The following is a 26,747-nucleotide window of genomic DNA, read 5'->3' as shown; positions in this document are numbered from 1 at the left end:
ATGATTTAGACCCTTTATGGAAGCCCTAAAGGTAAAAAAAAACTAAACAGAATCCATATATTTTGTTATGGTTTGAAAATAAAAAATATCAAATTGGCCCCCACATGCTTTAATTCTTCTGTGTGCGGCCCTCAGTGGGAAAAGTTTGGACACCCCTGGTTTTGACCATCACTCTGCTAGTTATGGTTTTGAACGCACCACCATCGCAAATTGCACATCGTCATCATAGCGCGACGAGTGTTAGCATGAGCATACGTGACCGGGCCATTAGGCTAGTAATGCTGTTGACAGTTTACAACACTTGTCCAGAGTGTGAGAGGCAGCAGACATGACCATGGACCTCACTTTCCTGGGAACGGGCTCGGCCTACCCGTCTCCCCACCGCGGAGCCTCGGCTCTGGTCCTGCGGAACGAGGGCGACTGTTGGCTCTTCGACTGCGGGGAAGGGACGCAGACTCAGCTGATGAAAAGCCAGCTGCGAGCCGGTCAGTGGACCTAATACCTTTAAAAAATGTTTAATTAACTTAATAGTTATTAAAAAAAAAACTTTAACGCTTGTCCAGTTAAGCAATAAAAAATAGACTTATTCCTTACATTGGACACGTGATCAAGTGCCCGGATGTTGAGTACTTTTACTGTACTGACACGACACTATAGTTACAGAATGGGAAATGACAACAAATGTAACAAAATAGTCGTGGATTACCTGTAAAATTATAGAAGACAGGTGACATGTCCTCTTTTTTTATGGTGACGTAGTTGTAAACATTCATTAAGAATTGTTGATAATCCTCTTGTAATTTTTTATAAATTAGACTCCGCCATACTTCCGGGTTGAAAATGCACGCGCATTTGCACCAACGTCATCACTGTTTGTAAACAGTTAAAGGGTCCACCTAGTGGGGAGTTTAAATATTGCAACATACCAGCCACTTTATTTTTGTGTGTGTATATATATATATATATATATATACATATATGTATATATATATATATATATACATATATATACATATATATATATATATATATATATATATATATATATATATATATATATATATACATATATATATATATATATACACATATCAAAGTACCAATGATTGTCACACACACACTAGGTGTGGTGAAATTTGTCCTCTGCATATATACATGTATATATATATATGTATACACATATATATAGACACACATATATTTATATATATATATATACACATGTATACACATATATACACACACAGACATATATATATATATATATATATATATATATATATATGTATATATAAATATATACACACACATATACATATATATATATGTGTGTGTGTATGTATATACACATGTATGCGCATATATACACATATATTTAATGTATACATATATATTTGTATATTATATATACATGTGTATATATATATATATATATATATATATGTGTATTTGTGTATTTATATATATGTACTGTATATATATATGTGTGTGTATGTGTCTATATATATATATATGTGTGTTTATATATGTGTGTGTGTGCATATATATATATATATATTTTTTTTTTTTTAGAAACCTTTATTCATAATATGCAACATTAACATACAATCAAAGAAGTAATGATAAACAAAACAAGTACAGAAACACTACAAAACAGCGCCAGGGGGTTGTAAACTCAATAAAGCAACTAAAATAAAATACAACCTATCAATACGAAGGGCCTGAGTAGTCCTGGGTGTGAATGTTGTCTGTCTATCTGTGGTGGCCCTGCGATGAGGTTGCGACTTGTCCATGGTGTACGCCGCCTTCCGCCCAATTGTAGCTGAGATAGGCACCAGCGACCCCAAAGGGAATAAGCGGTAGAAATGGATGGATGGATATATATATATATATATATATATATATATATATATATATATATATATATATAGGTGTGGGAAAAATCACAAGACTACTTCATCTCTACAGAACTGTTTCATGAGGGGTTCCCTCAATCATCAGGAGATATATATATATATATATATATATATATATATGAAACAAAGTGTAAAGCCACAGGCTCACACAAGTTCCGTAAAATAATCCAAATTTGGAGCACAGCATCATAGTTTTCACAGCTTTTTTGTTGTTGGAGGTAGAAGCGTTTTAAAGTAAAGTTATAAGTCTTTTTTTCAAAGGCACAAAAAACAGGTCAGGCATGCAACTTTATTTTATCGAGACTCAAAAAGGAACCATGTGACGTCACTGTAGACAACAATCCCCTTAACATTGTGTCTCAGGTCGAATCAGCAAGGTTTTCATCTCCCACCTGCATGGAGATCACCTTTTTGGCCTGCCTGGTCTCCTCTGCACCATCAGCCTCAACCTGCCCTCCGACCCCCAGCACAGCCCCAAGTGTGTGGACATCTACGGGCCCCGCGGCCTGCGCCATTTTCTCCGGGTGGCGCTTGGACTCACGGGCTCGCAGCTGATCTTCCCCTACGCTGGTGAGGACAACCTATCTCAACGACGTATCACCTTTTATTTATGTTTGTTTATCCACACCAAACTAATGTTATTGAAGCCTTTACATTTGAAATCAGTACTTTTGCCACGACCCCTGGACTAATAAATAAAACGCCTTTTTCTTACATTTGTATGCAGTCCATGAACTGGAGCCCACACAGGACCAAAGTCCAGAAGAAGGTCAGCTGAGTGTTGAGGTTTGTCTTCTTTTTGACTTGTATTCTTGTAAACTTCAGACAATGGCTTCGTTACAAGACGTGTGTTTTTGTGTCTCCAGGTGACGAGAGAGTGCGGTGCGGCGCTCTCTCAGGAGCAACTCGGCGCCAACATCTGTCTGGACGTCTCCTCTGACTGCTACTTCCTGTTTGAAGACGACAAGTTCATTGTGAAAGCCTTCAGGTTGTTCCATCGCGTTCCCTCTTTTGGGTTCTGTGTTCAGGAGCGCCATCGACCCGGGAGGCTGAAAACAGAACTGCTGAAAGAACTCGGTAGGTCCGCCATTTACATTTTTAATTTTTGTTTGAATAAATAACAGGGGGTGTGGCGAAAAACCGCAGTAAACAAAAGTCTGCCGATGTGGAAGAAAAAAAACACTTAAAATTTAATTTTCACTTGAGAAAAAATGAATAGTCCGTGGTATTATTTTTGTTTATAGGAATACAACACATATTACATTTAAAGGAGAAAAAACAAGCCAAAAAAAAAAAAAACGTTTGAAAATTGTGAGTCTTGAGATATTTTAAATAAGATGTTCTAGGTTTTTTTTGTAATGCTGTGTTTTTTATACATATATAAATATTAAAATACAATATTTGCTGTAGTATGAAGGTTTTATTTTATTGTTAACATTTTTTTTATATAATTAGGGGAATAACAAGCCCAAAAAATATTTTTGAAAATTGTGAGTCTTAAGATTTTTTTAAATATTTTTTTTGTAATGCTTTTTTTCCACTATTTTTGCCATTTTTAATTTTAATTTTAATTTTTTGGTGTGTGTTTTCACATACGTATAGTACCTGTGCAAAGTACACATTGGGAATTCAAGGGAAAGATATAAAAATTAATTAAAATATCAGAAATCAGTACTAATATTGACTTTTGAATCCCCAATCATCAAACTATTAAAAAAACAAAAAACCCTTTTTTCAGAGAACAAAAATAAAATACAAATCATATATAAAGGTTCTCATAGTCATCATTGTCACCGACGTCCCACTGGGTGTGAGTTTTCCTTGCCCTTATGTGGGCCTACCGAGGATGTCGTGGTGGTTTGTGCAGCCCTTTGAGACACTAGTGATTTAGGGCTATATAAGTAAACATTGATTGATTGATTGATATAAATATTAAAATAAATATTTGCTGTAGTATGAAGGTTTTATTTTATTGTGTTAACCTTTTTTTACAAGTAGGGGAATAAGCAAGCCCAAAAAATATTTTAGAAAATTGTGAGTCTTAAGATTTTTTAAAATCAAAAGTAGTAGGTTTCTTTATAGTATGCTGTTTTTTTCCCTTTTTTTTTTTTTTTTTTGCCATTTTTAATTATCATTGTTTTTTTGCGTGTGTTTTCACGTACAAAGTACAAATTGGGAATTCAAGGGAAAAATATAAAAATTAATTAAAATATTCAGAAATCAGTACGCATATTGACTATTTTGAATTCCCAATCATCAAACTATTAAAAAATAAAAAAATAAAACCTTATTTCAAAGAACAACAATAAAATACAAATCATATATTTAATATTAAAATAAAATATTTGCTGTAGTTTGAAGGTTTTATTTTATTGTGTTAACAATTTTTTTTTATAATTAGGGGAATAAACAAGCCAAAAAAATAGTTTTGAAAATTGTAAGGCTTAAGATTTTTTAAAATAACAAGTAGTAGGTTTTTTGAAAATTGTAAGTCTTAAGATTTTTTTAAATAAAAAGTAGTAGGTTTTTTTGTAATATGCTGTTTTTTCCCCTTTTTTTGACATTTTTAACTATCATTGTTTTTTTGTGTGTTTTCACGTACATATAGTACCTGTGCAAAGTACAAATTGGGAATTCAAGGGGAAAAAATAATTAAAATACTCATAAATCAGTACTAATATTGATTGTTTAATTCCTAATTATTAAACTATTTAAAAAAACATTTTTTTAAAACCTTATTCAAGAGAAAAAATAAAATACAAATCATTAATAATAATTAAAATAAAAAATTATGTAGTATAGAGGTTTTTTCTTTTATTTCCGTTCTTTAAATAATTTGATGTATAAATATGGGATCTGGTCTTGTAGCCGGAGATGGACATTATTTTATGGGAAGGAAGAAAGTGAGTGTGAAGACGATGTTGATTTAAGATACAAGTGTTTTGAGTTAAGAGCTCTGCCATAGAACCAATTACGCTTTTAAGTTGGGTAACTACGTATAAATCAAATGTTTTATAATGTTTATGCAGCTATTAAACTCAGAAGTCTTACAAATGTGTTCGTGGTCCCCAGGTGTGAAACCAGGTCCGGTCTACGGGCGTCTTAAAGCGGGTCAACCGGTGACTCTTGAGAGTGGACGTTTGCTTTTGCCCAGCGAGGTTCTAGAAGAAAGCATCCCTGGAAGGAAAGTGTGCATTCTGGGGGACTGCAGCTCGGTGTTGGGTGAGGCGCCCGTGAGGGTCTGCCAGGGGGCCGACCTCCTGGTCCACGAGGCCACGCTGGGGGACGAGCACAGGGACAAGGCGGTGGAGCACGGACACAGCACACCTCAGATGGCGGCGGAGTTGGCGCGGGACTGCTGCGCCAAAAAGTTGGTGTTGTATCATTTTAGTCAGAGGTACAAACCCAGCTCACTGCAGCGCAGCGAAGACGATACCGATGATGATGTCACTGAGCTCCAACGTCAGGCTGAGCAAGTCCTACTTGATGATGGCGTGGACGTCATCCTGGCTGAGGACTTTCTCACCATCTCCATTCCTCTGCACAGACCTAAGTCACCTTAATAGTTTCAACTGTCATATTTTATTATCCCTTTATTTTCTACAAAGCTGAATGTAAAGAAAATAAGTTATCAATCAGCCTGTTATGGGAGGCTCAGATGATAGCGCTCTCAGTTAGCATGTGAGAGATGACATCAATGCTTGCATTCTCCAATTATGGTCCCTAAGAAAATACTTTTTAATAGTTTTAAACACAAGCCTGTTGCTGATAGTAACCCAAACATTGAAAAGGATGGATATTTCATGTATAGTTTTACCCTAGAGGCGGTATGGCTCCTGTTGGTAGAGTGGCCGTGCCAGCAACTTGAGAGTTCCAGGTTCGATTCCTGGTTTCGCCATCCTAGTCTTTGCCGTTGTGTCCTTGGGCAAGGCCACTTTTCCCCACCTGCTCGCAGTGCCACCCACGCTGGTTTAAATGTAACTTAGATATTGGGTTTCACTATGTAAAAGTGCTTTGAGTCACTAGAGAAAAGCGCTATATAAATACAATTCACTTCACTACCCTGAAATCAAAGATTTCTGCTTATTTTTCCAGAGCTTTTATTTCTGGATCTGTACACAAGGTAATAAAGAACAGAAAATACAAAATGTTTCAACAAAAGGAGAATAAAAGGAAAAAAACCAAAAACCGTCAATGTCTGTACAATTTTTATAAACAATAGATAACTTCAACATTTCTTAGTGATACCTTTGATTGTCTACAATTCTCCATATACATTTCTGTAGCTTCTTTATTCACAAATGTGTTTTCTATGGATTGATCTTTTAAATGTCTTATCCAAAACCACAACTGCTATAACCTTTTAAAATATTTTAAACCTTAAATGACAATAGAAAATATAAAATAAAATTTGCTTAGTGCTCACACAGTCATTCACACACACACACGTCAATAAAATATCACATTTTTCGCCAGAGTTCACAGGGTGATGAGCATTTTGCTACTTCAATCTACGACTTAATGGCCTTTACATTCTGACAAGTGTCTTGTACAAACCACAAGTGAAATAAATAGCACTGCACCGCTAAAGCTACCAAGAGTTGGATCTACTGCATTATGCTTTAAAAAAATAAAATAAACTTCCTCAAGAGCAGCAGCATCTCTTTACCACTGAGGCAAATATAGACGACATGAAGGATAGTTTTTTTTTTTTTAACAATGCGACTTTAGAAAACAACGCTAATTATAATTTGTTGTTTTGGGGGAATCAGTTGCGCCCAGCATGCATAGAGCAAACTAACTTGTGAAAAAAAAAAAAATACAAAAAGTCAACTAAGTCAAATGCAAAACTTTGAAAATCCTGTACATATCTACAAAATATGGCCATTGGAAGGAAATAATTGTATGAACATATATTCACAATTAGAGGTCAGGTATTAGACTTTTTAAAAGGCTAAGTTGCTAAATGGTTATTTACATGAAAGATGTCATGTAACAGGAGGAGCCCTGAAAATGAACCATTCACAGCAACGATGCATAGACATGACGTAAACAGCGAGTACAATCACCTTTCTGCAAGCACATACTTGCGTGGGCCGCACACAACCTTAATACTGATGGGAGTGAAACTGAGGGGTAAGGAGAAAAAAAACCTTTGTTAAACATTTTGCAACTGGAAAGTAACATGTAGAAAATCTTAAAAACACTGATTTTTTTTAAAACTATATTTCTGCCATGCTTAGGAATTAATAATGTACTTTTTCTAAAGGTGGTTCAGAACATTTGCAAATAAGTCATGTTTGAAAAGATGTATAAAAAAAAAAGGGGGGGTAAACAAAAGGGAAACAAATTAAAATTTGGCGCCACTTTGATGACTTAAAAGACACCAGATATATTATTCATGAAAAAAAAGCAATGTATAAAGTAAAAAAGTAATGTTTTTTAACATTAAAAATAAAGAGTAAAAACAAAAAGTACAACCATCACTAATTTCCGCTTCAAGGGGTTAAAGTTGATACCATAATACCCGATTTCCTTGCAAGTTAACATCTTTGACTAGCAATTGTGTGGTTTTTAAACAAAAAATTGATGAGATTTGTGATTATGTTGAGAATAAAAGTGTTTGTATTCCAAAACCGCCCTCCAAAAAGAAACACCCCATAAAGTGTGCAGAAGGTAACAAAACGAGAGTTAGGACAGAAGCGTTGCGATGGGCTGCTTTACTGCAGAAGTACCTGTAAACCACGAGACTGAACAACAAATAAAGTACCACTTGAAGTAAGAGCGACAAGCACCAAGAGCGAGAATCATTTTGGCAGCGGAGAAGAATGGCAGGAAAGAAAAGAAAAAAAAAAAAAGAGGACAAGTAGGAACGATTACGCGGCCTCCCCCTAGTGTACTGGACATGGACGTTACCACGGTGACATACAAGTCAATAAAATGGCTGTTATAAACTCTTGAGAGAAATCAAGATTCTTAGTTCTATGAGAGACATCACTGATGTCATATTAGACAAAAAAGAAAAGTATATTATGTACATATCTATATATATATATATATTTATATATCTATATATTCTCCTGTGAGGTCAGTCTATGTACAAGACAAAAAAGGAAGATCACTCCGACTGAAGTGCTGCCGCGTGCTGCGTGTGATGGCGTGCGTGCGCCCCCAAGAAGCCGTTGGGCTCGCCGCCGGCCGCCAAGCTCCCAAAGTCTGTTACCGACACGGCCATTTTGGCGGAGGTTATGCGGTGGTGGTGTGCCGTCGTCCGGCGGGCTTCAAAGTCCACGCCGAGGTTGCTTACAGAGACGTCGCCAATAAAAGAGTCCGGCAGCGCCATCTTGAGTCTCTTGGAGGGACGCTCGCAGTCTTTGTTGACGCACACGCCGCCCAGCTGGCCCAGCTCCGAGTGGTAGAAGCCGGCGTCCAGCATGTTGAGACAGTCAGAGTCGGCGCCGTTGGAAGGGAAGCCAAGCGGCTCGTCGTGGCTGAGGGAGGCGCGGTGGAGAGACTCCAGGGGGGGGAAGCTGTAGGACTCCAACACCTCTGCTGGGCTGCACACGGTCGCCACGCTGTTGCTCAGCGCTGGAAGGACACAAAGCTCAGTGTTAAGTCCGCTAGTGTTCTTAACGCTCCATCATGCTACAACGCCACAGGGCTAGCATGAGTGACACCGCTCCCCCTGTACACCCCCTGCGGACCTTGAAGTAGGGCTGGGCGATTAGATCGCTATACCGCGGGTTTGTCTCTGTGATATAGAAAATGACTATATCGTGATATTCGAGTATACGTTCTCACGCAGTTGCTTTTAGCTGCAGGCGTTAAACTGCATGCATTTCTCCCTCTTTCTTGTCTCACCTTGTCACAGAGACTTAAACAAGCGCACCTTCTTGCTCATGACACGTGTGCAACGTCACACGCCCTCCCCGAGCAGAGAGGTAGCGACTTGGGTAACTTTAACTGTGACGCCAATGGTGCGGTGTGAGCAGTAATACGAGAGAAAGAAGGTGCGAATCGGGTAACAAATGGAAGAAGAATTAATCCATCCATCCATCCATTTTCTACCGCTTATTCCCTTTTTAGGGGTAGCGGGGGGCGCTAGCGCCTATCTCAGCTACAATCGGGCGGAAGGCGGGGTACACCCTGGACAAGTCGCCACCTCATGGAAGAAGAATTAACTCCCCACAAAAACAGCACGTCCATCATCTGGCGGTGGTTTGGCTTCAAGCGGGAAGATATTGAACAGACAACCGTTATATGTTAAGTTTGTGGCAAAAGCGTTACTACAAAAAGTAGCACCACTGCTAATGTAGCATCATATCAAAAGTCACCCGCCAGAAAATGAAGAGTGCTTGAAACTCTGCATGTCAATATCTTCGTTCGGTGCCACACCCACAAAATGCCGAAGCAACAATTTCCAGATAAACACCGTATGAAAAAAAAAATCAACAACAGAAGGAGATAACGTCCGCAGGAACCTACCACAGAACGAAGGACATACACTGATTTCCTATTATGCAGCTAATTTTTATTTGACAGTTATTGAAATATCTTGTGTGACATCATGCACAAAAGTGCACTTTGTTTTTAACTATTGTAGTGGTGTTCTGTACAAAAAGTGCACTTTTAATTTAGTGTTGTTTTGATATGTCATCTTAGTGACATCATGCACAAAAGTGCACTAACAGCTTGTTTTAAAATGTCTCTGACAATCTTGCACTTTCTGTTTTGAAAATGACATGAATGTTTGTGCCACTGCTTAATAACTGTTTGATACATACAGTTTTGGTCAATTGACTTTAGTTGTGATTTCTCTCTCTGCATGAAAGTTTAAAATGAGCATATATTAATGCAGTATGAACAAGAATGTTTTAATGTAGACACATAGAATCATCATACTGCTGTGATTAAATGCATCAAGTGTTCATTCAAGGCTAAGGCAAAAGATCGAGATATATATTGTGTATTGTGACATGACCTAAAAATATTGATGTTAATAAAAGGCCATATCGCCCAGCCCTACCTCAAATACTACATTGATGATGCAGCACAGTACCGGAAAGCAATCTGCATGTTTAAAAGCAGCAAAACTAGCAGAAACAAGGTAAAAGTCTATTTTGATAGCTCACACCATCGTATAAGTTTGACTTACATAACAAATGTTTTAATTAAAAAGATAAAGACATGTCAACATCTATAGTTTGCATGTTAATGACAAGAAGGGGTTCCAAAAATCAAACACTAATCTACAATTAATACCTTTCTAAATGTGTACATGTTAATACCAGATTAAGGCTACACAGTAGTGATTCTGCCATGACAAAAGTGCAAATTGAATGTTATGTGCATTTGTATGAGGATAAAATAGAGATCATCAAAAAAATATAGTTTCCCTAATTAACATTTATTCCATTATTCGATTAATCAACAGATTTGTCGATTGAGGGTTTCCCTTACATGTAATTGATCGTGGCGCTCCACCACGGCAAAATAAAAGTCATCACACCTTAAAAATTAGGGTTTTTACGTGAAAACAAATTGAGGTAATACGGTGCATCCGGGAAGTATTCACAGCGCTTCAATTTTTCCACATTTTGTTACGTTACAGCTTTATTCTAAAATGGATTCAATTTTTTTCTCACAATTTTACAGATAATATCACATAATAGCAATGTGGAAAGGGCTTTTAAGTTTTTTTAATAGCAAAAATATGAAAACAAAAATCACATCTACATAGGCTTTCACAGCCTTTGCTTAACACATTGTTAAATGCACAGCAATTACAGCCTCAAATCTTTGAATACGATGCCATAAGCTGGACACATGTATCTTTGGGCAGTATCACCCATTCCTCTTTGCAGCACCTGTCAAGCTCCATCATCTTGGATGACAAGTGTTGGTTTTCATCCAGGATGTCTCTGTACGTTGCTGCATTTATCTTTCCCACTTTCCTGACTCGTCTCCCAGTTACTGCCGCTGAAAACAATCCCCACAGTATGATGCTGCCAGGCCGATATTTTACTGTCGGGATGGTATTGAGCGGTGCCGAATATCCTCCAAAGATGATACTTGGCATTCACGCCAAAGAGTTCAAACTTGTCTGCCACTCTAGATGTGAAACCTGATATTGGTACACCTGTGAAAGCTAAAAGATAAAAAAAGGGTAACCCCACTTAAAATGCTACTGGAGACACTGCACCTTGATGTAGTTCAATAAAAACTATTGTCTTCTGTGGAAATTTAAAGAACGCGAACTGTGTGTGATTTACTACAATAGTGCCAGTCTCTTAAGTTCAAACTTTTGTTTTTATGAAATTGTTCATGCATTGCACAGCTTTTATTTTACACAGTGATCCCTACAAAGCAGTTAGTAACTCAACCCTCATGAATAGTTTCTACCGCTGTCTGTATGGTGTGTTGAGTTAGCAAAGGATTAATACTTGGACATGACAAATGTGGTATTTGATACCTAGAAGAGTTTTTTGATTTTGTATTTTGTTTAATCCCAGATAGGATGTGATATACATTGTAATTGTTTTGTAGATACATTGAGAAAATGTCTAAGTTTTAGTGTGTTCATCATGGTGTTTTTCACAACTGCTCCAATTTTTTTCTCAGAATTTTTAACTGCCTTGAAGTGTTTTGTCAAAAGGATTCTTTGCGATTTGTACATTTTCAGAATGTGTTTGTTATATTTTAGGCCAAAGTAAAATAAAGCAAACAATCTGAAGTTGTCGAAATTGCATTCTTAGGTTATCATACCATCATTTTACCAGTCCGGCCCACGTCAGAATACATTTTCCTTCATGCTGCCCCTGAGCTCAAATGAGTTTGACACCCCTGAACTCTTGAGTCGGTCTGCATAAAGCCAAATACTTTTTGAAGTAAATTATTGCTTTTCTAATGTGCTTGAGACAGAATATGTTGACAGTCTAAAATTAACATGTCTCTTTCACTCATTATTTTTGCACTTTAATGCATTTTTATAAATAAAATATAAAAATCGCAAATTCAATCTCAGTCGCAATATTGGAGATGAAAAGCGGAATTATGTTTTCCCCAAAATCGGCCATCACTAATTTAGACTCCTCTAGATAGTCATTTTAAAAAAAAAAAGTGATGTGACAAAAAAAGACACTAGTTGCTGCAATTTTTCTAACCCTTTGTGAGGATTGTGATTGAATCTTCATCTAAACAAGATTATGTGAGTATCCTGTCGGTCGGCATACCGGCGAGAGTGCGAATTGTAAGTACAATGGGAAGTGTTTTATTATGGTTTATTTGAATCTTTAGCACCTATCAATACTGTTGATGCTATAGCTTTTCAATCAGGCCACCTCCGTTTAGCATTCAGCTTCTCAAATTTATTTGTCATACTCTATGTTCAGGCTCAAAAACATACGCTTCTGTATTGTAATTTTTCCTAAAGTAATCATTGCTGGCTATACTTTTTTGATTATATCTATTAATTCTGAAACTTTGGAAGTGTTTTGGCGTCATATAAGATATATAAAGAAACTTGTTTTTGCATTCGACAGGTACTTTAAAAAAAAACGATGAAATCCAACACAACGCCACAGATAGCTTGCAGTCCTGCGGGAAACACTTATAGGCTATCTGTGCATTTTGGAGGTTTAGCATTACAATATTATTCAAGCATCCAGCCACCTAAAATGGGCATTATTTGTAGTTATTAAATGAAAATTAAAAAAACCAGATATGTATAATTTTGTCCAAGAAGAAAAAAAGTTTACCTGTGAGGTCGCTGGCAGTGATGGAGTTGAGCAGGCTGAGCTGCTGTTCTGTCGTCGCTTCCAGCCTCCCTCCTCCGCCGCCTCCCGAGCAGACAGAGGACGAGCTGTCAACGGCCAGGCCTTCCGCTTCATCCACAAGCCTGTCCATCAGGTCCCTGCAGAACAAGCGTGATGTATTTCGTTTATCCCAGTGTTTTTCCATTACGGTTGCCTCAAAACTCACTACCAATCTGTGCACTTACGTTACACCAGGGTAGCTGCTGTACTTTTTCTTTCCAAAGCGATTCTGCTGCACAAAGAAGTCAAAGCGCTCAGACTTCTTCCACATGTAGTAAAACGCCACACATTCTGCTACTGTCCGCGTCGTGACCTGAGGGAGAAGACAGACATAAATAAAAAGGTGAGAAAAATGAGCCATTCGGGAGAGAAAAAAAATTCAGTTTACTGTGGCATCACAACTTACTTTGTGTTTCTGTATGAGGTGAAAGTTCTTGTCGTACATCTGCAGCGCATGTTCAAAGTTTTTGCACTCCTCCTCCGACCATGGCGGTGATTTTTCTATGATTAGACCAAAGCAGAAAATCAGCATCTTCATGGTCACAAGACGGAAATGCACATGAATACTGGCGAGTGTGCATGTGAAAACAAAGGGGGCTAAGAATCGCGCTATTAATTTTAAGCAAAAAAATCATGGTTCACACTTTTTGCAGAATTGTGTAGCCCCGATTCAAGCTTTGAAACACATACGATCAACTATTTTGTGATAAATACGTTTATTCAATGACTTTGCTTACCTTTCGAGGACTTTAGGTGGCTACAGTATTGCTCGAGTGCCTCGTGGGTGTTGTAGTTGCACTTAACAAGTTCACACAAAGCCTGCCAAAGGAGAAACAAAAAAGGTCAAGTGAACGACAATTAAGAGGTTGGTTGAAGAAATTGCATGATTTGTACAGAACAATTTTGAATTGTCTATCAAAATAATATCTGTCAAAAAAAAAAATCTAAATCAGATTAATCACAGGGTTGCTGTGGTTTATTTTTGATTAATCTTAATTAAATGCAATAGCAAAGAAAGCAGAGAGTCAAAATTAAAAGTTGATATACGTACTTAACTTTTTTGTACTTCAGTATTTATTTGGTGTATTTTGGAAAAAATGTTTTTATGTTACTACATTATACATATTTTCCTAACACATGTGTTTTTCAAACATTTTAAATTTTGAAAATTGTTTCACGGGTGTACGATGCACTGGCAGTTATTTAACAATACCCCAAAGCCAAACAGCGCATATAAATCCTTCATGTGTCTAACGGGAGAGATTATCTGATCAAATAGCCTTCAAAGGAGGTCAAAATGATAAAAAACTAAATGTTTTTGATATTTTTGTTTAGAACTGAAGTTTAAGGGATAAAAACTTGAGTCCTTTTTGGCTTTGAAGATAATGAAATTTGAATGTCCCCACATGGATAAAACACATTTAACTTCATGTTCATGTTAACAAAAACATGTCTGCTTTTATAAATGTACTACATTAATGTGGACCCGTTTGGTGTTTTTACTGCGCTATTTTTTGTATTTTTTGGAAGCGTGATAGTGAAAATAAAACTAATTCCTGCAGTGCATGATACTTAATGATGGTTGACTGTTCAGTTGTGTTTTTTTGTACTCATGTTGGAGAGGACCAACATGCTGTTTAGCGTGTTTTATATTGACTTGTTTGCTTCAGCAGCCTGTCATTACCAAATCAACTGCACATTTGTGACAGAAACACTATTTAAGCCAACTGCCTTTCAAAATTAGATTACTTTTGTTTCAATCACATTTGGCACACTGAACTAGTTTTCAAAAGATACAAAGTAAAAGTGGATGGAAAAAAAGGACCCACCTGCTCATTGTCTCGAACATGCATGCCCAGTTTGTCAAATCCCGTCTTCTCACCGGTCGTTCGAGACAGCACATCAGTTAGGAAGCACTTGACTTTGCTCTCTGGCAATGCACCTGGACTCCACATTAACTCATCATGATCTTCATACGCTGCAACCAAAACAAAGTGGAGCTTAGTCAACAATTACATAGAATATCAGCACTGATAGAAACAAGAAAGAGTAGTCACCTCTCTCTCCTTCTGTGTAGTAGCAGACAGTGGAAGGAACTTCTGCTTGGTACTCTGCTCCCACCATTATTTCCTATAATACCATTCAAACACCGAGGGAGTTACATTTTATATTTATTGCAATGTCTCTCTTCTTGGTGTGTTCCAGTATTTTGTGTACCTTTCTGGAGTCTTCTGGACTTGGGCCATCGTCGTCACACTCTGAATCTTTATCCCCATCAGAGATTGCATTGGCTAAGACAAAAGAAAGATATACTTTGAGATGGTTCAAGATGAGAGATACTCTGTTACCAATAGTATTGTGTGATATGTACAAAAATATATGTATCCCAAAATGAGAAATTGATATCCCGATAACGATGTACAACACAATATAGTATATTTTCTTATATCTTTTCTCATTTGTAAAAACACATTTTCTATATAAAAAAGACAAGCAGAAAAACAAAAACTAAATTAAAAAATCATTGAGTTTTTTGTAGTACCAGCCCTTTTTTTCGACATACTAGGGCTGCGACTACACATGAATTTAGAGATGGACACTGTAATTTCTCAGTCGATCGACGGCTAATTTTTTAAAACACAAGAGTTCCTCTTCCTTCTTTCCGGCACAATTTTAATGTCAGATTTTGTTGGTTTAACTTCTATTTTGCTTTCTGTCCGTCTCTGCTACATTGTTAACATCTATGCTCCTGCCGGCTCTTGCACGTATGATGTATCGGTGCCGAAAAGTTATCAGGTGACAAAGCAGCAACATTGCTACAATTACATTAGCCGTGGCCCAGATGTTAAAGTTTTGACACAAACAATAAAGAATTATATCTTACAATAGACATTTTTAGGCAGCATTACAGTATATATGTATCGTAATATTGGACAGTACTCTTTTTTTAATATAGAATACAATGGGCAGTGTATGTATATGCAGCGCTTAACAAAATAAGTTTTATGCCACAATTGCCCTAATTTACCAGCGTCATCACCAGAAAAGCAATGTTTTATGTTTCAGTAATGATTAATGAATACTGCTGCATGAACCATTACTATTTCACACATTGTGCGAATCACAATTTGTATTAAAAAGGTCACTTACAGTGATTAACTTACCTTCCTGAAAAAGACAACTGCCAATTTCAAAGTCAAATGAGGTTCATGCAAAAGTATAGTAAAAAGTGAAACAATATAAAAGTTTTTGGTTACATGTGGAAAAAGACATTTTGTTGTTTCAGTTTGTTATTTGCCAGATAGTCTTTAGTTTTACAGGTTTTGTAAAGATTTAAAATAAACAGGTAGTCTAATAAATGTGTTCAGCAATGAATATTGATGTGTAAACAACCCGTTGCACACAACTGGTAACAAATAATACACGTTGGTATTTTTTTTTTAAAAAAGGAAGAAGATTTTTTTTTTTTTTGATAACCATAAATAGCAGTTGTCAAACCCGAGGCCCGCGGGTCAGCTCTGGCTCACCGCATAATTCTAATGGCCCACCACATTTCATGGAGTCCGCTACAATGTGTTAAGTGGCCCACCACTTCATTTCATGTCGTCTGCCACATAATTTGGCATGCCACAATATTCTAAGTGACCCGCCATGTCATTCATGTAATTGAATGTGGTTCGCCACATTATTTCAAGTAGAACACCACATCATCTTATGTGGTGGTTATGCCACATCATTTTATGTCGTTCGGCATCACCATTTTAATGTAGCCCTCTACAACATTTTATGCGGTCGACTTTATTATTTTAACAAGCCTGCCCCATTTACGTGGTCCACCATATCATTTAATGTGGCCTCACATACTTTATGTAGCCCGCCACATCAATGTGCCCTGTGAAATGCGGGAAATAAAGCACCTTTTGGCTAATGTGTTTGTTCTTTCAATTTTCACAGAAAATTGTACTGCATTCAATTGCATGCATGTTTTACACATTAGTATTATCTGACCATGCAACAAGTTCCAAGAATTATTTTGTATTTAAAAATAAATACCTGTTCGTCACCTTGAGTTACGATTTCAAATCAAGTTATCCATCAGTCTACTAAAAATATAATTATCAAAAACAGTTGCCTACGTAAATTGTGTAACGTGGCTATTACAATATATACATATTTTTTAATGTGCTAATATACAAACTTCCCCACTGAGGGCGGCCATAATTCCAAGTGGCCCTCAATAAAAACTAGTTTGACACCGCTGCCATAAAAAAAATTCAACTAAAACATATTATTGGTTTGCATGATACCGATAACTTTCTGCTGTTTCAAGACCAATACTGACAACTTATTTATCCTTTTTTTCCCCCAACAATGGTAAGACTTGGTTGCCACCGTTTCTGTCTTCAATGGCTTTTAAAACCCTGTTGTAGCATTGTTGGTGTTTATATGGCTGATAAGGTTTTATGTGATGTATTCCAAAGTGTTTTACTCATTACAAAAAATTTCAGAACATTTGACACAAAATGTCTTCATCTGAAACAGGGAAGAAAGTTCCACACAGACGATGATATGTTTGTTTACAATGAACTCAGGGGGAGTTTTAGGCAAGGCACGTAGGAGGAAAAAAACAACTTTTGATTTGCTCACTTACCGTAACCCACCTGCATTACAGTACAGGTAATCTCACTTCATTTAAGTGTTCTTTAATCTGAGGTATTTTTTTTTTAAACGTTATATCCTTATCGGTGTGATGTCATAATTACTTGTGACAGACAAGAATCATCATCTTGCACCCCAACATTTTATACTTGTATATCTCTGAACATCAATATTATATTAATTTTATTTATATAAACAGCATATTTTTAATAATAGATATGTTTAATTAGTAATACATTATTTCCTAATAAATGTATACCCCTCAACCCCAGACACACACTTTATGTGTTGCTTGTAATATACTTTTACAATTATTGTTTTTCTGAGTGGGTTACTTACATCGAAGAGTCCGAGGGAAGAAATCGGTGGTTTCATGGGAGGTGACCGAGGGGGTGAGATCATCAGCCGAAGACTGTGTCTCCTCCTCGTAATCGCCAGACAACAAGTCTTTAGCAATTTCCTCCTTGGAGCAAATGAGTCAAGTTGACCAAACAATTTCACAAAAAAGCTGCTTCTTCTCGGAAAGAGAAGGACTCCCCCCAAAGTGAAAAAATAAAGAAAGGACATTTACCTTGTCTAAAGTCATGTCAGGCAGCTCGTCTGTGAGGTCTCCAGAGGAGCTGTCTATACTGGACCCAGCTGATGCCTCGTAGCGGTAGATGGCCAACAGCTCCTCCAAAGGCATATTACCCTCCTGGTAAAGATGAAAACAACAGTCGGCATGTGGATCAACAGGTGTTTTTTTCAAATGTTATTAATTTAGCAGATAACAGAAAAAAAATATGTAATTGTCAGATAAATAACATGTAGCAAACTTTTTTTTTTTTTTAAAGTCTTGGCATGTTATGTAGAAAAAAAAATACAAAAACTAACAAATTGTAGTGATGTTTTCCCAATTGTGAAGATACCATGACTCATTTAACTACCAGTGTATTAAACATGTGTTACATACAATACAGTTAAATCCAGAAGGATTTAAGTAATGACAGCGTTTATTATTTTGTCTTTGGAGATATTTGCAAAAAAATTGTCGAAATACCTTTAAGCCCTTAAAATTTACTTTGCATAGGAAAAAAAATAATTGTATGTAATATGTTGGCTAAAAAAATACAAATTTACACAAGCAAAGCAATAAATAAAATGGCTAAATAAAGTATTGACAAAGTTTCACTTCACTATTGAACATGTAGGAAGCGGTCGAGTTGTAAATTACTTAACTGACAATCAATTGAGGGCCCTTATAAACAAAAGTGCAGAGTAAAAATAACAATACATTAAAAGCAGATGTATTAACAAGTAATATGAAAAAAAAAAAACGAGTGAGGAAACACCATCATGACATGACAATTGTCTGATATGTTTTGAGGACTCTAAAAAATAAGTTTAAACTGAAACATTTGCACACTGTGGAGTTGTTCAAGTACCTAGGAGTCTTGTTCACGAGTGAGGGAAGAGTAGATCGTGAGATCGACAGGCGGATCGGTGCGGCGTCTTCATTAATGCGGACGTTGTACTGATCTGTTGTGGTGAAGAAGGAGCTGAGCCAGAAGGCAAAGCTCTCAATTTACCGGTCGATCTACGTTCCCATCCTCACCTATGGTCATGAGCTTTGGGTCATGACCGAAAGGATAAGATCACGGGTACAAGCGGCTGAAATGAGTTTCCTCCGCCGGGTGGCGGGGGTCTCCCTTAGAGATAGGGTGAGAAGCTCTGCCATCCGGGAGGAGCTCAAAGTAAAGCCGCTGCTCCTCCACATCGAGAGGAGCCAGATGAGGTGGCTCGGGCATCTGGTCAGGATGCCACCCGAACGCCTCACTAGGGAGGTGTTTAGGGCCCGTCCAACCGGGAGGCGGCCACGGGGAAGACCCAGGACACGTTGGGAAGACTATGTCTCCCGGCTGGCCTGGGAGCGCCTCGGTATCCCCCGGGAAGAGCTAGATGAAGTGGCTGGGGAGAGGGATCTCTGGGCTTCCCCGCTTAGGCTGCTGCCCCCGCGACCCGACCTCGGATAAGCGGAAGAAGATGGATGGATGGATAGCATTTGCACACTGTTGTGGTGGCATTTGTTTTTGCGATAATTTTGAGCCAACAACACTTAATGACAAATAAGATAATTTACCCCTTGTTTTTCATTACGCAATGGTACAAATGCACTTATGTGCTGAAAGCAACAAATAGCGTGAAAGCTTTTCAAGCATGCACATGGCAATTTATGGAACCTACCGACTAATTTTTCGTTTATCGCCTTATTGAATATTCATTCAGGCCCATGTAACATATGCTACTGCATGTTTGGTAGGAGCTGAACTGACCGAATAGACGTGTCATGTCACAGGTCATTTGTGACCCTTTGTGAAATTGGTCATGAACTCAATCTATGTAAATTTATAAAATAAATATATTTTCAACATGAAGCCTATTTGATTTAATTTGGCTAGGATGTGTAGTTACTCAGATATTTATATTTCAAATTCACTTTTCACTACAGTCACCGATCAAATAGTTTTGGAACAAACTTTTTTCGACCTATTATGTTTCAGTCTAAACCACAGCTCAGATGGATTCTATTAAAAAGAAAAAGCAAACTTCAGAGTTGACAGACAATATCTTAACTAAATTGCACAAATAACCACACGGATGAAGACTCCCATAAATGAATGAATATGATATCTTATATGACGGAGATCTTTTTAAAATGTTAATAAACGTACCTTCTCCAGATCTGCAATCTCAGATCTGATATTCCCCCCTCCTTCAAGAGACTCTTCCTCCTCCAGAGTCCTCTCATCATCGTACTCATGGACTAGCATTTCTGCAGTTGGGTCAAAGTCATGATCTTCTGACGACAAAGAGCCAACTATGGAAACATCAACAAAAAAAATTCTAACCAAGAGCATTTGTCTTGCTGCAGCATTTACTTTAAAGGCCTACTGAAATTAGATTTTATTATTCAAACGGGGATAGCAGGTCCATTCTATGTGTCACTTTGATCATTTCGCGATATTGCCATATTTTTGCTGAAAGGATGTAGTAGAGAACATCGACAGTAAAGTTCGCAACTTTTGGTCGCTAATAAAAAAAGCCTTGCCTGTCCCGGAAGTAGCAGAGGATGTGCGCGTGACGTCACGGGTAGTGGAGCTCCTCACATCCTCACATTGTTTACAATCATGGCTACCTGCAGCGAGAGCAATTCAGACCAAGAAAGCGACGATTTCCCCATTAAATTGAGCGAGGATGAAAGATTTGTGGATAAGGAAAGTGAAAGAGAAGGACTAGAAAAAAAAAAAGAAAGAAAAAAGACTAGGGCAGTGGGAGCGATTCAGATGTTATTAGACACATTTACGAGGATAATTCTGGAAAATCCCTTATCTGCTTATTGTGTTACTAGTGTTTTAGTGAGATTATATGGTCGTACCTGAAAGTCGGAGGGGTGTGGCAGCGGGTGTGGTGACCGCCAGTGTCTCCATGGGAAGCCACGTTTCTCGAGAAAATTGTGGTAATAAGTCGGCTCCCACCGCTAACATGAGCGGAGCTTGTGTCGTTCCTCCTGCAGCTGTCAAAGAGGCCGCTGCGACTTTCTTGCCTCCTCCGTGGCTTCCCTCAGAGACACTGGCGGTCACCACACCCCTCCGACTTTCAGGTATGACTATATAATCTCACTAAAAACACTAGTAACACAATAAGCAGATAAGGGATTTTCCAGAATTATCCCAATAAATGTGTCTAATAACATCTGAATCGCTCCCACTGCCCTAGTCTTTTTATTTTTATTTTAGTCCTTCACTCTCACTATCCTCATCCACGAGTCTTTCATTCTCACTCAAATTAATGGGGAAATTGTTGCTTTCTCGGTCCAAATCGCTCTAGCTGCTAGTGGCCATGATTGTAAACAATGTGAGGATGTGAGGCGCTCTACAACCAGTGACGTCACGCGCATATCGTCTGCTACTTCCGGTACAGGCAAGGCTTTTTTATTAGCGACCAAAAGTTGCAAACTTTATCGTCGATGTTCTCTACTAAATCCTTTCAGAAAAATATGGCAACATCGCGAAATGATCAAGTATGACACATAGAATGGACCTGCTATCCCCGTTTAAATAAGAAAATCTCATTTCAGTGGGCCTTTAATTATCAGCATTGCTTTTGTAATTTGATACAACATTGATCACTGCTCATAAAAAACAAATGCATCAACCACAATATTTTTTTGGGTAAAATACAAGATTCTTACCTGGACTTGAACTCCCAAGGCAAGCCTAGAAACACAAACATAGCATCAATTACACTTCAAAAGTAAATTCATCATGTTATTAAATGAGTAATAAGTTTATCCTAAAAAAAATGTGACGAGTGATGAGCAGAAAAGCAGCATCTACCGTTACCTGAACTGAAGTAGGCGGCTAAACCAACATGACCCGCGCTAACGTTGCATATGATAAAATAGCACGTTTTCAGGGATGAAAATGTCATTTATAAAAAAAATGTTTTTTAGTTCGCCTCCGGTAAGAGCGGACGCCAGCTAGCCAGGAAGCTAACATGAGTAACAACCTCAAACGTCGATTCATGTAAACATCAACATTTTCTTAGCGCGCAATAACATTTGATACCTTTTCGTTCCTCTAAAAACACAGCGACACATCGACAACTCGGCGAGTTTTTTTTTCCTTCACCGTAAACGCGTATTAGATGATTTAAGCAGCAAAAGCTAATGTGAAATTTACGTATCAATTTCCACCGCCGAAGGAGCTGAGAGCGACGGCGCAGCGGCCTAGTCGTGAAGGATCACTCCCCACATTCGGACACATCTACGGTTGATAAAATAAACCATATTTTTCCAACGAGTCACGCTATATAGAGGGAAAAAAACACATCTTCCCAATCGATAGCATAAAAGTGAGAAAATACGACGGTAAATGTTAAAAATATCGATTTGAGATTGAACGCTTCTCTCCTGTTTTCCCTCTTACCTCCGCCATATTGGTACCTTTAGCTAATGAGCCAGTCGTCGCAGAGTTCCCGGATGAAGGCTCCCAGCCAATCAGAGAGCGGGATGACCCCCTCGGTCGTGACGCCGTTCAAAATCATCCACAGATTAACGGGGATCCTTTCCACCCTGATTGACATTATACACGCAGCATAAAATCTATATATTTTTTAAAAGACACCAAAAAAATACATGTGTAATTTACACCATTGCGTGGTCTTTGTCAATCCTGCAAACGACGAGCCGTGGGCGCGTGTGTAGAATGTTCTCGCAGCAAGGTATCAGCTGAGATGGCTTTTACTTGATATTAATTATTTTATTGAAGTCATTTGTATTGTATTTTTTATCCTATTAGTTACACAAGATATTATTTAGTTATATTTATCTATTTCCATCCATCCCTTTTCTACAGATTATTCCCTTTTGGGGTCGCGGGGGGCGCTGGTGCCTATTTCAGCTACAGTCGGGCGGAAGGCGTTGTTCACCCTGGACAACACAGATAGACAGACAACATTCACACTCACATTCACACACTATGGCCAATTTAGTGTTGCCAATCAACCTATCCCCAGGTGCATGTCTTTGGAAGTGGGAGGAAGATGGAGTACCCGGAGGGAACCCACGCAGTCACGGGGAGAACATGCAAACTCCACACAGAAAGATCTTGAGCCCGGGATTGAACCCAGGACTCTTCAGGACCTTTGTATTGTGAGGCAGACACACTATACATCTCAATCAATCAATCAATGTTTACTTATATAGCCCTAAATCACTAGTGTATCAAAGGGCTGCACAAACCACAACACAAACCACAACACAAACCACTACGACATCCTCGGTAGGCCCACATAAGGGCAAGGAAAACTCACACCCAGTGGGACGTCGGTGACAATGATGACTATGAGAACCTTGGAGAGGACCACATATGTGGGCAACCCCCCCTCTAGGGGACCAAAAGCAATGGATGTCGAGCAGGTCTAACATGATACTGTGAAAGTTCAATCCATAGTGGATCCAACACAGCAGCGAGAGTCCCGGCCACAGCGGAGCCAGCAGGAAACCATCCCAAGCGGAGGTGGATCAGCAGCGCAGAGATGTCCCCAGCCGATATACAGGCGAGCGGTCCATCCTGAGTCCCAACTTTAGACAGCCAGTCCACCGGACCCCCTCCACAAGGGAGAGTGGGACATAGGAGAAAAGAAAAGAAACGGCAGATCAACTGGTTTTAAAAAGGGAGTCTATTTAAAGGCTTGAGTATACAAATGAGTTTTAAGGTGAGACTTAAATGCTTCTACTGAGGTGGCATCTCAAACTGTTACCGGGAGGGCATTCCAGAGTACCGGAGCCCGAATGGAAAACCCTCTATAGCCCGCAGACTTTTTTTGGGCTTTGGGAATCACTAATAAGTCGGAGTCCGCAGATTTCTTGCCGGGACATATGGTACAATACAATCGGTAAGATAGGCTGGAGCTAGACCGTGTAGTATTTTATACGTAAGTTGTAAAACTTTAAAGTCACATCTTAAGTGCACAGGAAGCCAGTGCAGGTGAGCCAGTAAAGACGTAATATGATCAAAGTTTCTTGTTCTTGTCAAAAGTTGAGCAGCCGCATTTTGTACTAACTGTAATCTTTTAATGCTAGACATGGGGAGACCCGAAAATAATACGTTACAGTAATCGAGGTGAGACGTAACAAACACATGGATAATGATCTCAGCGTCTTTAGTGGACAAAATGGAGCGAATTTTAGCGATATTACGGAGATGAAAGAAGGCCGTTTTAGTAACGCTTTTAATGTTTGACTCAAAGGAGAGAGTTGGGTCGAACATAATACCCAGATTCTTTACCGTGTCGCCTTGTTTAATTGTTTGGTTGTCAATTGTTAAAGCTGTATTATTAAATAGAGGTCGGTGTCTAGCAGGACCGATAATCAGCTTTCCCGTTTTTTTGGCGTTGAGTTGCAAAAAGTTAGTGGACATCCATTATTTAATTTCATTAAGACACGCCTCCAGCTGACTACAATATATATATATATATATATATATATATATATACATATATATATATAAATGATAAATGGGTTGTACTTGTATAGCGCTTTTCTACCTTCAAGGTACTCAAAGCGCTTTGACACTACTTCCACATTTACCCATTCACACACACATTCACACACTGATGGAGGGAGCTGCCATGCAAGGCGCTGACCAGCACCCATCAGGAGCAAGGGTGAAGTGTCTTGCTCAGGACACAACGGACGTGACGAAGTTGGTACTAGGTGGGATTTGAACCAGAGACCCTCAGGTTGCGCACGGCCACTCTCCCACTGCGCCACGCCGTCCCTAATATATATATATATATATATATATATATATATATATATATATATATATATATATATATATATATATATATATATATATATATATATATATATATATATATATATATATATATATATATAATGTTTGAGCTGCCATATATATATATATATATATATATATATATATATATATATATATATATATAGGGAGGCAACGGGAGGGAGGCCCCGGTGACCCCCGTCCAGGCGGGTGAAATATGAGTCTTTCGTTTGTGTTCATCATAGAGGTCTTCAAGCTGCTCTTTCTCTGGTCCCTCACCTAGGACCAGTTTGCCTTGGGAGACCCTACCAGGGAGTTTAAAGCCCCCGGACAACATAGCTCCTCGGATCATTGGGACACGCAAACTCCTCTACCACGGTAAGGTGGCAGCTCAGAGAGGAGTGTATATATAATTAATATATAATAGTATATATATATATATATATATATATATATATATATATATTTATGTCTTAATCTATAATATTATAAAAATATCATTTAATTATATGTATATATTATTATATATATATATATATATATATATGCACACTACATATAAATATACATATATATAAAAAAACATTATGATATACTCTACAGACAGAAAGTTACAGTAATGTACACTTTATTCAATGCTTGTGCTACAGCACGCATCTCATTGTGCAACATGTGATTATTTTAAGAGGAACTAATAATAATAATGGATTACATTTATGTAGCGCTTTTCTAGACACTCAAAGCGCTTCCCAGAGAAGTGAGAACCCATCATTCATTCACACCTGGTGGTGGTAAGCTACGTTCGTATCCACAGCTGCCCTGGGGTAGACTGACGGAAGCATGGCTGCCGGTTTGCGGCTACGGCCCCTCTGAACATCACCCATCATTCATCCACCGGTGTGAGGGGCACTAGGGAAAAGGTAGAAGTGTCCTGCCCAAGGATACAACGGCAGCGATTTGGATGGCAAGAGGCGGAGAGCGAACCTGCAACCCTCAGGTTTCTGGCACGGCCGCTCTACCCATTACGTCACCGTGCCGCCTCGATTTACGAACCTGTTTATTAGGAACTTTTCAGTTTACAAACTTTTAGAGCAGGCCAAATGTGGCTATGTATGCGAACCATGTTTCTGTGTACGAACGCTTCATTAATTTTGTGTCCTACTGCCAGTCATTTTTTGCTTGCTTGTATTGAAGAGATTGAGGAAGAGAGCTTCGTACCACAGTAACACTTTCTTAGTGATTGGGAACAGACTTTTCTGAAAAATATTCCAATGCAAACTTATTTAACAGCAGAGTAAAAGACTACCTCTCTTGTTCAGCTAAGACTGAGACAAACTTTAATGATCCACAAGGGAAATTGTTCCAAACAGTAGCTCAGTTATAATGATGGAAAGTGTAAGGATGGAAAGGACAATGCAGGTATAAATGGACTAAATATAGCGATGTAAAAGCGGCGCCTCTTTCAACCGCACGCACACAGGGCACCCCCCGCCCCCACCGCCTCCTCGGTTCTCTTCTCTCCCTCTTTTAGCTCTTTTCTCTCCTTGTGAATTGCAGCTTACAAGAAGACTTTGTTGATGTTCATCAGACTCAAAGTCAGCTTTATGTACTGTAAATGTTTTTTCCTTTTTTCAAATGTTTATTGTAGCACTATAGTTGTTAAATAAATTATTTTTGTGATTTTTGATAGTTTGTGAGGGCACCAAAGGGACTTATGTGTGTGTGTGTGCATGTTGCCAAAGCAGCCCGTACAGAGGACTGTTGTTGTCCATGTTGTTTTAGCTTGTTAATAAAGAGATTTAATTTGTCATCTCCTTGTTATGTTTGTTTGATATACAGTACTGTAGAGCATCTTATATTTTGTTCAAACTAGTGGTTCCCTCCGGGTACTCCGGCTTCCTCCCACCTCCAAAGACATGCACCTGGGGATAGGTTGATTGGCAACACTAAATTGGCCCTAGTGTGTGAAAGTGAGTGTGAATGTTGTCTGTCTATCTGTGTTGGCCCTGCGATGA

The 26,747-nt window shown here is 38.3% G+C and overlaps 2 protein-coding genes across 5 annotated transcripts; one reads left to right on the top strand and one right to left on the bottom strand.

The window, feature by feature from the left end:
• The first annotated feature begins 203 nt into the window (after window positions 1-203).
• elac1 (elaC ribonuclease Z 1) lies at window positions 204-6,104 on the top strand. The gene is made up of 5 exons (XM_061900942.1): window positions 204-485; window positions 2,280-2,486; window positions 2,644-2,702; window positions 2,783-2,993; window positions 4,989-6,104. The coding sequence occupies exons 1-5, from the start codon at window positions 329-331 to the stop codon at window positions 5,477-5,479; spliced, it is 1,125 nt and encodes a 374-aa protein (XP_061756926.1). The 5' UTR covers window positions 204-328; the 3' UTR covers window positions 5,480-6,104.
• Window positions 6,105-6,107: 3 nt separating this feature from the next.
• On the bottom strand, window positions 6,108-22,464 carry mier3b (mesoderm induction early response 1, family member 3 b). Of its 4 annotated transcripts, none has more exons than XM_061900906.1 (13): window positions 22,357-22,464; window positions 21,621-21,645; window positions 20,101-20,246; window positions 17,961-18,083; window positions 17,729-17,852; window positions 14,948-15,021; window positions 14,788-14,860; window positions 14,560-14,708; window positions 13,468-13,549; window positions 13,137-13,231; window positions 12,916-13,043; window positions 12,674-12,828; window positions 6,108-8,504 (listed from the first exon to the last, which is right to left on the bottom strand). In XM_061900906.1, exons 1-13 carry the CDS (start codon window positions 22,363-22,365, stop codon window positions 8,035-8,037), a joined length of 1,653 nt encoding a protein of 550 aa, XP_061756890.1. In that variant the 5' UTR covers window positions 22,366-22,464; the 3' UTR covers window positions 6,108-8,034. The 4 variants fall into 4 exon arrangements, with proteins under 4 accessions (XP_061756890.1, XP_061756907.1, XP_061756898.1 ...); XM_061900923.1 differs by lacking the exon at window positions 22,357-22,464 and adding an exon at window positions 22,111-22,350; XM_061900914.1 differs by lacking the exon at window positions 22,357-22,464 and adding an exon at window positions 21,772-22,088.
• Between the last annotated feature and the right edge of the window lie 4,283 nt (window positions 22,465-26,747).

Source organism: Nerophis ophidion, linkage group LG01 (assembly GCF_033978795.1).
Source record: "Nerophis ophidion isolate RoL-2023_Sa linkage group LG01, RoL_Noph_v1.0, whole genome shotgun sequence".
Classification (NCBI taxonomy): domain Eukaryota; kingdom Metazoa; phylum Chordata; class Actinopteri; order Syngnathiformes; family Syngnathidae; genus Nerophis; species Nerophis ophidion.
The sequence above is the reverse complement of the archived record's forward strand: the minus strand, read 5'-3'. Positions and strand labels throughout refer to the sequence as shown.